The 13816-nt window shown below is 33.6% G+C and overlaps 1 protein-coding gene across 3 annotated transcripts in view; it reads right to left on the reverse strand.

Annotated features, from left to right (window-relative positions):
- Positions 1–13816, reverse strand: part of Csmd3 (CUB and Sushi multiple domains 3) — a 1209570-nt gene that overhangs the window by 89364 nt on the left and 1106390 nt on the right. For all 3 annotated transcript variants that reach the window (XM_052161507.1, XM_052161506.1, XM_052161505.1), the window contains one exon: positions 13667–13812. In XM_052161507.1, the coding sequence (XP_052017467.1) occupies positions 13667–13812 (146 nt within the window). The remainder of the gene's footprint in view (positions 1–13666; positions 13813–13816) is intronic.

Below are 13816 nucleotides of genomic sequence, written 5' to 3' on the forward strand. Positions count from 1 at the left end.
GAAGTAGCTAAAATCTCTATTCCGTGTTAGAACTTTCTTCAACAAGTAAAGTGAAGATGGGTCAAAAAAGAACATACAACATAAACTTCAGGTTTCTACATCTACATACATACTCAAACCTGTAAATCTCTCTCTCTCTCTCTCTCTCTCTCTCTCTCTCTCTCTCTCTCTCTCCTCTCTGTCTATCATACACATGTATGTACACACTTGCATAAATATTTATTTACAGAAATAAACACATTTCCACATATGAAACATAAAAGATCACATTTAATATGTTCATATAATCATAATTATATCCATAATTGCAGAAAATAAACAAGAGTTGAAGTAATTTTTCCTCATTCCTCTTATATGTACAGTGAATACATATTGAATACCAAGGGCTACAGGCTGACTTTATAGTCTGAGATCAGGCATGTTAATAATTTTATTATCTCCAGTTCCTCTTTTTGAGGAATCTGCCTTAATTCCTATGCTTCCTATAAGAAAACTTTTATCTGATACACAGTTCTTTACTGAGATCTTCATTGAGGGAAGTTTTGTTTGCCTCTAATTAATCATCATCATGGTGAATAGTGTTTGGCAATTTTTTTATTCTTCTATCCTTATTATTTCATGTATTAGTTCTTGCATTATAAATAGCTTATTATGGGAGTATTTGTCAAATCTTACATTTTGCACAACACTTTCCATGGCTCATTTATTGTGTATCAAGTATGTCCTTACTGAGTTCCTACTATGTGTCACATGCAATGACACATTAGAACTACACTTAAAAACTTACTTATAATTATTCTTATATATACACTGATAATGGTTTAGAAAGGTGTAAATCAAAAATCTAATGAGCATAATTTGACTAAGTTAGAAGTATGTCTTGTGGTTAAAATGATTTTGGTGGAAAGGAGAATATAGAGATGAACAAATTTCACAGAGATGACAAAATATGTAGACATAGACAACTAAACATAAGAAATCTCTGGGAGAAAAAAGTGGAAAAACAGGTTAGATTTGGGCATATATGTCACAAGAGTTTGTGGTCTATATTTTAGAACCACAATACTGGTTTAAATCTAGACTAACTAAATCTTTTTAACTTTACCCAACACTCACTACAATGGGAATAAAGATAACTATAACTACAGCTGATAATGGACAAAAATAGAAAATGAGACTAACAAAGACTTTAATCCAAGCTATGAAGCATCTTATACTTTAGCTAGAAACAGATAGTTCCTGAGAATATCTTTATCTCAAGAACAACATATGTAATCTAGCATATCATCCACCTAGGTTGTTATATTGTCCTTAAACACTAAACAACATTATTGTTTTAGTAAAAACGAAACTAGAAAAAATCAAATATACAAGCAGCCGAGTGCCTCTATCACTCAATCAATAAAGCTACAAAATGGTAAGGACAGCAAAAATGTTTAGTGTGGATAATAAAATGTCTGAACTTCATGTTCTAAATAACTGCACTTCTAGATCACTATCATTCAACTTACTCTGCTCTCTTTTATAATTTGTCTTAAATAGAGAGTGTCACCACAATGATCATATATTAAGGTGACATGTTCAATTCTCTGTTGCACACTTATTCTTCCTTTAATAATATAAAATCTATTGGCTTCATACCCATTATATGCACTCCATACAGCTTCATGAAAAGAGAGACTTCTGGCAATACTTCTATTTTTAGGAGTGATGTATTGGACATGGAACAACAAACATTCAATGAACAAGTAATAAGTATTTTCTGAATGACTGAATTTAACATATAAAGAAAAACAGTAAAGTATGCATGTGCATGCCCCTCTTGCATACAAGTATAAAGACCTAGCTATTTAAAAATTCTAGCATGATGGAAAGAGGCTCTGGAGGCCCAGTCACCACCTGATATTTGGTGGCTGTGAATAGGACGAGAATCGATTTTCTCTGTTTGATGGCTACTCACAGTTCACACATGGATAGCATATGACCCCTCACCCATTCATATACAGATTTCCCTAATTTAGTTCATATCTTACAAACACACATACACACACACACAGACACACACACAAAATTTCAGGGGAGCTCTTGTTGCTGAGCAGACCAGGAGGAATGGGAAGAAGGAAAGAGAAGTTTGATAATAAAAAGAGACAATCTATACATTTATGATATTTCCAACAGAAATAAATTAAAATTTCAAAAATGAGTGCCTTTCTTTTTTCATTTACAAAATAGATATAAAATTGAAATTGAATTAGAATACATTAAACATTTTGAATGGAGATATGCACACAACATTTTGATGCATTATATATTCCTGTCTGGTGAATGTTAACATCAGCATGACTACTGAAGTAATTCTTTAATTCTACATGACATAAATTCCATATTAGGGATCCACTCTCATAACTATTGGAAAAACTCTCCCACCTCCAAAAACAGAGCAATAGATTCACTCTGTCTCTACACTAATCAATTTGCTTTACAATTGTTGAGATTCCTTACTGGTTCACATAGACTTGTGATATACTAAAATACATAATCCAGCAATACATTTTGCAGCAAATTTGAATTCCTACAACTACTAGCACAGCACTGCAAAAGAAATCTTCCAAAACATTAGGTAATCTTCATGCTCACCATGACTCATTTTTGTGATGTTATAAGAGGTACAATATCTCAAGAGTCTAGTTAAGAAAACAATCAACATCTGAAGAAGTGTGTAGGAGGCAGAGAATCTTTGCTTACAACATCTTACAGAGGATTAATACACAGGATGTTTAGAGAACAAAAAGTCAAGAAATTATACAACACAATTGAATATGTGTTGCATAAATAATAATATAATATTCAATATAATAAATGGAAATTTCTAAGATATTTAGAAATAATTGAAACAGTGTAAACCTGATGTTCTATGGAAACAACCAAACAGTTCAGGATATTACAAAGGCTATTTGTTATTTTCCACAAATCGATGGTAATATTCATTTGCTGGCAACAATACTTACATATCTCATTAAAATAGAAGTCAAGCTACTGCCTACATAGAACCTTCCTCCTTAGTGATTAGTGTTCATGGTAATGGAAGATCCTCTGCTCACTAGCAGAGAAGAAAGGTAAGCAATGAATCAGCTACAAAATCTGTAATGTACATGGTACCTTGCCTGCAAAATATGATGAAGTGAAGGATGAACAAATGTGGGTTTAACTCATTGGATTTAAGAACCACTCCTTGAGATGGAACCAATATCTGACACTGCCCAGTTAGCCAAAAATCTGAGCAATCCACAAGTTCTGTTGTTCTTCTAAAAGAACAAAGTAATAGTACTCATTGACCTCATGTTGCTATACCCATAGAACAATGCCTGAGGCATCCATCATCAGAAGTACTTTCCTTACACGAAATAGGAATTAATATAGAGAGCAAGAAAACAGAGCAATGTGCAGAATTGTGAGAGATTTTGAAACACTCAGACATCAGTAGTATATCTTTATCAAGCACCTACCCTCAGGGCGCAGATATGATGTGGAGGAGGAGACAGAAAGGTATAAGAGTCACAGGCCCAGGAAGTGAGCTGTGAGATTGTATTCTACTAAAATAATGAGTCCCTACAGCTTCAAGCTCCTGTCCATCCAGGCATGTCACACTTGAAGGTAGAATCAAACATGATTGACCATCCCACCAGAAAAAAAAATAGGTCAGTGAAACAATTCCTAATGCTATATGCATAGATCAATCCCTAGCCCACTCATCAGTGGGCTATCCTATCAGAAGGATTTTTTCAGCTGCTCATGGAAGCAAATGAAGAGATCCACAGCCAATCTTTAGGCAGAGCTCAGGGAACCCTGTGGAAGAGGAGGAAGGATTGAAATAGCCAGAGAAGTCTTGGATAACGAGAAATAATGGCTTATACCAACAACTAAGCAGGGTTCATAGAAGTTCACAAAAACTGAAATGGCAATCATGGAGTCTGTATGGATATGGCCTTGGTCCTTTACATACAGGCCAGAATTTTTTAGTTTAAGGCTTTTATAGGACTGATAATAGTTGATGTGTCAATGTCTGTGACTCTTTCATCTGCCCTTACAACACTTTCCATCCATTGGGTTGCCTATGGTTCATGCTGTATCTTTTTACATCATGGTCAGTTGATAAGCTTGAGAGGCTTGCTCTTTTCTGAAAGGAAACAGGAGTAGTAGAACTTGGGAGGATGGAAGGTGTAGGGAGAATTGCGAGGAGTTGACGGAGGGAAAGCTGCAGTCAAGATATAATGTGTGAAAGAAGAATAAATAAAAGGGAAGTAGAGAAAAACAATAATAAAGCTATTGATTATTTTCAGGCAAAAATATGCTTGCCTGAAAAATACATGGACAATGAAAATACCAAGAAACATGCTGATGTGGAAGGAAAACAAAAGTACATAGAACCCCCAACTTTAACACAAAGAACTACGTACAATTAATGCCTTTGAGATAAGGAGCATCCATCTTCCCCAGGAATCTCTACCATAATTGATTATATAGTATCAAGTGCTCTGCCCTGATATTCATGGAAGAAATACTAAACAGACACAGCATATGTAAATATGTCTATGTATGTATCTGTGTATGTGGTATGAATTTGAGAGAGAATGAGGAATTTAGGAGGAGGAGTTTGAAATAGGGGAAATGGAAATTGATGGAAGGATGAAAGAAAGAGGGAACTGATATAATTATTTTTAATTGCATTCGTTATAAAAATGTAGAAAATATTAATTATTTACCATCAAACAAAGGTGGTATCATCATTTACATAATACATATTCTATTTATTTCAAAGGAAGGCATGAGGGTCTTCAATATCATGTACTACAAATAGGAAATTAAAATAGGAAATTCAGCACTGGAGTGCTGAATACATGGTCAAATAAAATGCTTCATTGAAAAGAACAGAGATTTATAACATGGGATAAAAGTCACTTTGCTTCTAAACTGCAAACAACATGATGTCTCTTTTTTTTTGGAACTGTGTGGAAGAGGAAAGTTGACTTGGAGCAGTGAATGATGGTAGACAAAGCAACACACTCAGTCACTAGCAGAGGCAAGCAGGATAAAAGATGACACCTAAATTTTAAATAGTCTGTTCACATATTTTAATATACACTTTTTACAGAGTGCTCATTAAGAACTTTGCCAGTTATGACTATTAAGAAAAATGATGGATGAAATACTTCTTCACAGTTTTTAAATTTACAATTGATCTAAATCTCTGTTCTTTTCAAGGAAGCATTTGTTTGATGATGTTATTCAGCTTTGAAATGTCAATTTTCTATTTAACCACAACAAGGATGCATTGCATTCAGCATTCCAGTATCTTAGAAGACAGTTATTATTTAAGAAAGCTCCTTGATTGGCTGTGCAAGGATATCTGGTTTCTGTCCTAATACTTCTTGCAATCACATTAAAATTTGATTCTGGCCATATTTTTTGGTTATTTTTAATTTCCTATTTTCTTTGTAGTGCAACATCCAACCCAATTCCAGAAAGGAATGCCACATTTATCTCTGTCTGTTCAGCTGAGTTATTAGAGGCTGCTAAAAAAAAAAACATAAACAGAAAACAGCAAATTGCCATTTTTTCCCTAACCCCAAAAAAGCACAAGTACATAACCTTTGTGATAAGTAAGGACATACTATTGGTTGTAGATGATTAAAATAATTACCTTGCTCCATTATAGACACTAAGCCTGGGTTAGTTCAGTGATGATTCATATTAGGTCAAATATGATTGCTTATAGATATGAGGAAGGTCTGGGTAGACACACTGATAATTATGTACTAGATTTTGGAATTTATAGCACTATTGTTCTTAATATCATCTAGAATTAATTTAAACACTTTCACCTGAAAGCATAGTAAAAAGCTCATTAATAAATCCTTCTCAATTAGCAAAGGGGAGAGTAAATAGGTATACCCATATGCATCTATTTATATACATATACAACATTTTGGAGAAAGCCTGTTAATGAGCCATATGAACCACAGAGTATTTCTGTAATGCCTAAGTCACATACAACTCTCATTTCTGTTCTGAATATTTGAGATACAAAAAAAAACTGCTTTCTGTCTAGGTAAGGCATTACAATCAGAAATGGCAGCAAATATTAATCCTTGACTTTAAGGATTAAAAAAGAAAATCTCTCCTGAGGAAGTTTAACAGTAAACGTCTTTAATTAATTTCATGGTAAAGGCATCACATAAAACACTGCAAAGAAAGGAATTGGGAGCTTTCAGGGTTATTGCAGGAAAATTCCAGTGTCTGTTTCATGAGTATTCGTTGTCCTATGCACATGGGTAATTGAAGGTATTGTGACACAGTACTGAGTCCATTAACGTCTGGAACAAAAGCCTCTGTTCTTTCTGGTTGAGTTTCCTTGCCCATTATCAGGTAACAGAGGACATTAACAGTGACAGTGTTTTACTTGCAGGCCTCTATTTCTGGTACCTATTCATTCATTACCACAGCTTCTAGAACTTTTGCAGTAATATACTATACCAATTATTAGCTACCACTTTAACCCACTGTGAATATTCAGAACTGAAATTTTTAAAAAATGTATAACTTCTGTCAGTTTAGGTCTGACTTAGAATTGATAGAACTTGTCTTCTATTATATAAAAACAATTTCACTAAAGGTGAACATTAGACAAGATAATTACTTGAACTTATTGGAGCAAGATGTAAACAAGACCTTCCTATAATAGAATTATGAGCATAGAACACAATTTAGGCAATTCCATTTCATCAAGATTATTCTACATCAACTAATACAAGTAAATATTATCTCCATAGCAGTTATGTATATACAAACCATTCCTTCTCTCTAGAAAAACCAAAGATGTGCTTAAATACCAAGACAGAAAACAATAGCACCTAATCCAGAAAAGAACCTTCTTTGAATTGTTCCTCTAAATTTTCTGAGCCAGTTCACAAACTATCATGTATCCCTATGATAGTTTTTGAGATGCCACAGTGTCTGTCGGTGGTACATTGTTTCATTAACTATAGCAAGTCAAAAAACTACATCCTGTTTAACAAAGCATAGACTGATGGTAATCATTGCTAGAGGAGACATTATGTTAAAACAAAATAGAAGATATAGCTGTGAATGTCTTAATACCTTTGATGGAACACGTATTTATTAAATCTCTGTGCTGATTTTTAGTTATCTAAATAATAGTAAATGGCATTATGTTTCAGTTATTCAAATTACATCTATGCAGTTATATATTTAGCTAGGACTTCACATTACATACACACATGCACACACATACACACACATGTGAATATGCACATGATCATGTGCACACAAGCCATTGTAATACTCTTATTAGCTAGGTGCTTTAAATATCTGAATAGGAAACCTTTTGAGCCTTTTGAGTTTGATGTTCTCTCTCTCTCTCTCTCTCTCTCTCTCTCTCTCTCTCTCTCTCTCATTTCTTTGACATGAACTGCAATATGAACATTGGTCATGTTTTTACCCATTATAAGTCTATAATGTAAGGGGATCATGCAGTTAAAATACAAGAATAATTCTAAATATTTTATATAAAACTTTGTATACTGAATGCTGTTCTGAAACACAGCATTAACTGTGTAGAAACTATGTCTTTAGAAGATGATCCAACAGAAATGACAGAAAGCATCCCTGAAACCTGCAGTTCACTGAAGACAACATTTATATACTATGGAGAATATGGAGAAATAGACACAATGACTACATAGAGCCTTCATTTTTAAGTGTTGGTGGTTTTGGTATCTGAAGGTATTCTGCAAACTGTTAAAGAGGTAAAACAAAAACAAAAACAAAAACAAAAACGCTTGGTCTACAGTGGTAAGTAATGCTAGTGCAATGGTATCACAAATCTAAGAGTAACCAATTAATATCTTATTTGTCTTAAGCCCCATTCCATGAGCCAGACCTCATATCCATTGTCATTTGGCTGAACAAGAACTTGAAACTAGTTAGCATGGGGACTTAGCGTAAAAAAAAATACCATTCTACTGAAGTATCATAGCATTAAAATGACTCCTAATGTAACTCTGCTACATACATAGATCACTATCTTGCTCTGCCACCATTAAGGAAGCTTCCTACTGCATTAGATGGGAACAAGTACAGAGACCCACAGACATCCATCCAATGTTTAGTATGTAGAATATACTGGAAGACATGATATCTCCATCTATAGCCACACTCCTAAGGATTTCTGAGAACTCTATTGAAGGGGAGTAAAGAAAAAGATTAAGAGGCAGATGGACAGAAAACACCAAGGAAACATGATGATTGACACACAGAGACTGAGGCAGCATGGACAGAGTATGTGTGAGCCTATATGAGATGGGGCCTGGAGCTGAAATGAAAACTGTTCACGTGCCCTCATTCTTAATGCAGAAGCTACAACCAATTGATTGCTACTTGTTAATGAAGTCTCACTGAAGAAACAAACTACTCTCAAGGGTATGCATATGTATATGTATATGTGTGTGTATGTGTATGTGTATGTATATGTATACACACAAATGTGTGTGCATGTGGTTGTGTGTATACACATATATTAATATGTGCATATATGCACATATAATTTTTTACTTTAGTTTTTCTTTTATACCCTTCAGATCCTTTATATATATAAAATATGTTTTATGGTTTTGTGTTATTATAGTATTCTATCATGTGTAACTGTTTACTTAAAAGCTATTGGTTTTAGGACATTTATGTTTGTGGTTAAGGTCATCTTTATTTTCAAATATCTGAGCCTAAAGGAATCTCATCTTTTTATAGAAGACTATCTTACTGAGCGCGTAGTGTTCCATCCTTATCTGCGCTTGGAATTCTGCTGTCTTATATATACATGCTCTCTTGAATTAAAAGAAAGTGTAACCAGTATATGCATTTATATATGCTTCTTGTGTTTTTTATGAGGGGTGCTTTTTCTTCTGTTTGTTTTATTATATTATTGTGTAATACATATTATATATTATATTATGTATTATGTATGTTATATTACATTATCCTTTAGAAGCCTGTTTATTTCCTAATTATTGACAGAAGGGGTTTAGATTTGGATGTGAAAAGTAAAGAGGATCATATAGGAGAAGAGGGAGGAAAAACTTTATTTAGAATATATGAAAAAATATATTTTTAATTTAAAAGATATTACAAACCTGATAAACAAATTATTCATTACACAATGAACTTAGTCTTTTCCTTAAGATATTCTTATTATATAAAACAATATGTAATGAGAATTACTAGACTGCCTCTAGCACTTGGGGAAACACTTAAATCACAGTTCATACTTGAAGCCACAGTTTGCCAGATATACTGTAAGTTAGACTTTTAGTATGCATATATTTAAATTTTAAGTTATAAATTAAATTCATATGAATAAAATTTCATTAATTAATCAATTAACATAGTAATTTAATTTATGAATTAAGAACAAAATAACTGAATAATATTATATAATTTAATTATTATAACTATACTATAATTTGTACATGTTTTGTGGATTAATTTTTGGAATTTTTCAGTTATTATGCACTGAGTACAATAGAAATAAAAATAGATAAATAACAGTAAATAATGTTATGAAATTCAATAATTATAAGGTATTTTAAAAATTTATTTAAGTTTTATGGATTGACTTTGAGGACTTTTTGCTTATTATTTGCTGAGTAAAGGAGACTGTGGATACATGAGACAGTTCTAAGACAGCCAAGGCTACACAACAAAACCTGTCTTGAAAACAATAAATAAGTAAAAAAAACATAAATAAATAAACAAAAATAAAACTAAATGAATAAATAATTATTTGGACACAGATATACCTATTTCTATCCATGTCCTATATTGAGTCTGTATATTCAGTATGTTTATTGTTTTATGCTTTACTCCTGATTGTTTAAATTTTAATTATATTTTATATTGTTAAAATAGAATCAATAGTTTCCATGTAAACTAGAAATAACTAATCCATTAAAAACAATTACTATTGTTCAAGCATATGATGTTTCAGTGAATGCTGGCTGTTAGTAATATGGTGATTATTTAAAGTCAGTGTCTGTAATACCTGCCATTTAAAATGGGGTTTATGAGTTTATATTCAACAGGTCATTGCATAACTAATGTTCTTAATTTTTATCATCTGCCAACTTCATTTTGACCCAGTACCATAATCCAAGGAAAGTTCTTACTGTAGTGCATGGTTGTTACAGTAATTGAGGGGAAAAAAAAGCATTTCCTCAAATGAAATATCTCAAGAAAAGTGACCTTTGTATTCTATTCATTGCACTTTTGTTTTGTAAATCTTTTTATGAATTTATTTTTCATCTGAAAAGCCTCAGAATGATGATGTTTTATATAATACATATGGTTGGGATAATTCTTTTCTTATGTTTATATCAGCCTTTTTTTAGTTTTTTTATTAATATTTTTATTTTCTATATTCTTTGTTTACATTCCAAATGATTTCCTCTTTCCCGATCCCCCCTCCCCATGTGTCCCATAAATCTTCTTCTCTCCATCCCTTCTCCAATCACCTCCCTCCTTTTCTTCTGTCCTTATATTCCCCTCCAATGCTAGATCCATCCTTTCCAGGATCAGGACCTTCTCCATACTTCTTCATGGGAGTCATCTGTTATACGATTTGTGCGTTGGGTATTCAGGGCTTCTGAGCTAATTAATATCCACTTATCAGAGATTGCATTCCATGTGTCTTCTTTTGTGACTGGGTTACCTCACTTAGGAGGATATTTTCCAGATCAAACCATTTGCCTAAAAATTTTGTGAATTCATTGTTTCTAATTGCTGAGTAGTATTCCATTGTGTAAATATACCACATTTTCTGTATCCATTCCTCCTTTGAGGGGCATCTGGGATAATTCTTATCACAAGCAGAATAGATAGGGGGAACACATATATTCTATTAAGATACTAAAATATATTAGTAAATAAATAATAAATGATCAATGTGACCTTAAGGAAACACATTAAAAACCTTGACCTGTGAAATTAATAAATTGAACACCTAACATTCAGTATCAACAGAATTTAAATAAAAAGAAATAATAAAGTAAACTGCTGTAAATTTAAGTGTATTAAATTGTTTAGATTTTTTTAACTTATTTTATATTTATAAGACTACTGTTTTCATGTCTGTGTACCATGTGTGTGCTTGGTATCTGTGAAAGGTCAGAAAATGGTGTTGAATCTCTTGAAATTACAGTTATAATTAAAAGCTATCATGTGGGTATTAAGAATCAAACATGGGTCCTATGCAAGAACAATACATGTCTTTATCCACTGAGACATCTTTTAAAACTCCATTTAATTAACAAATATAAAATATAAATAATCATCTACCTTTTAATTTATTAAGTGAAGTGACAAAATGTGGCTGTTGAGTTGTCTTAGCAGTTTAAGGCAGGTAATACCAAACTTATTTTGCCCCAAGAATTTTACAGAATTAAAGGAGAAAACCAAACAAATTAAGAAGCCTCAAACTGTTTCTAGAGAACATAACACTTTCTCAGGAGCTATTTTACAAAGTACTTTCAGAACTGATGTTCAGGGTTGCTATGGGGAAACTAACTAGACATCATCCAAGTGGGACATAAAATGTTCAGTTAAACAGTTCTAGTATCATGTAGTCGATTCTCAATTTTTCCAATCAGTGTGATTTAAGTGTTTTAAATGAAATCATATTTGATAAATTTGGATTTCCCATGGTACAAGCTGTATCTAATAATCCATTACTATGCATTAAACTATGACACATTAAGTAGTATACAAATATAGTGGACAAAGTACTGTTCGCTGTCCAATTTTTATAAAATATTTACAAATATAATTTGCTAGATTAATTGATCCTGTAAAATATTTTAGATCACTCTGACATTTTGAAAGACAGGATGTTTTAGTAAGATCATGGTTACCGCACATAATAATATGTAATTATGGCAATCAGGTGTGGGATGCTAAGAGAGGTCTGGGAGTGAGAACAGAAATCAGCAGCAAGGGGAGAGAGAGGTTGGGGGCATCACTGGTGACCGGCTGGAGACCTGGGATGGGAAAGGATATGGAGAGGCTATAGGGATGACCCTAGCTTAGATTCCTACCAGAGGGGGATATGAAGATTAAAATGACCATCTCCTCTGGCCAAGAATGACCTCCAGAGGAGAGAGGGGGCATCAATCCACCCATAAAACCTTCAACCCAACATTTGTCTTCTCACAAGATGTGCAGGGATAAAGCACTGAGACTGAGGGAACAGCCAACCATTGCTCCCCCCAACTTGAGAACCATGCCATGTGAGAGAGCTATCAGCTGACACTATGATACTCTGCTATGCTTGGAGACAGGAAACTAGCATAACTGTCTCTGGAGAGGCCTCATCAATCAGATGACTGAGGCAGATGCAAAGACCCAGAGCCAAATACCAGTTAGATCCTAGGGAATATAAGTGATCAAGTCAGAGAGATCAAGGATACCATAAGAAGACACTCAAGAGTCAACAAACCTGGGACTAAAGGGGCTCACAGAGCCTGCGCCACCAACCAGGGAGCATTCAGGAGCTGGAACTAGATTCTCTACATATCTGTAGCAAAATTGTAGCTTGTTGTTCATTTGGTTCCCCTAACAAGTCAAATGGGGCCTGTCTCCATCTTTGTTCCAGGCCATTAGATTCCCTTCCTCATTATTGGACTGACTGGTCAGGCCTCAGTGGAAGATAATGTGTCTAGATCTGTTGTGACTAGATGATCTATGCTGGGATGGTACACAGTGGGTAGGTTCCCCTTCTCTGAGAAGAAGGGGTAGGTGCAATGGAGGTGGGGGAGGGATTTGTAAGGATGGGACTGGGAAGAGAGGAGAGAAGGTAGGTGTGCTCAGATGGAAAGTAAATAAAAGTACCTATGTTTAAGAATGAAAATAGATAAATAAACATTCCTTATTTATAAGGAACAAAACTAATTTGAACCAAACAGATAAAAAGGGAGATTTCTGTGAAAAATATAGTATCTTCTCACAACGTTAATACTGTAAAGGTAGGACCCAAAACAATTCTGTATAATCAAATAAAACTGAAAGTCCAAAAGTAATTTCACAGAGATGAAAGCTATGAACTTAATGATCTAGAATCATCATCAGAAATTGTAAGATTCTTGCACAAATACAGTTTGAAACAAGAGTCTAAATGAATGAGTAATGTGATCCGGAGCATAAAGATATTAGTTGCTAATTTTAGAAATATTCACAGTAGGTTGACTAGATTAAACATTTTTTTTTTGTTCAGAGAATCTATTGCTGTCTCCAAATTACATGCACTAAAATATGAACAGCTGGTTCTCTTTTATTGGTTTCCATGCAAAATGATTATTTTCCACTGGGTAATTACTGACTGATTTATTTCCTATAGCCATTTGCTCACACGTTAATATCCCTAAGTACCTAGAGGAGGTCATGGTTTGCAAGTAAATGTGTTTGAAATGCATAAGTTACAGCGATGATCAAAGTGCTAGATTTTAATGCATTTTCAATCATTGGATAAAGATATATTACATTCAAATTTCCAGGACAATTTAAATGGTACCAAATGAAATAGAAACACTTAGATAATACCAACCATGATAACTGAGCACAAAAAAGCCACTTGTTGTGAAGTCACTGTGGAATTTGATTAGAATTTGATTTGAAGTGCTGTATACTGATTCCAAAGCAGTATTGCCACTGAATTGACCAATTTGGGGTGAATTTTGGTCAGGTCCATCCCTAT

Source organism: Apodemus sylvaticus, chromosome 17, assembly GCF_947179515.1.
Source record: "Apodemus sylvaticus chromosome 17, mApoSyl1.1, whole genome shotgun sequence".
Lineage (NCBI taxonomy): Eukaryota > Metazoa > Chordata > Mammalia > Rodentia > Muridae > Apodemus > Apodemus sylvaticus.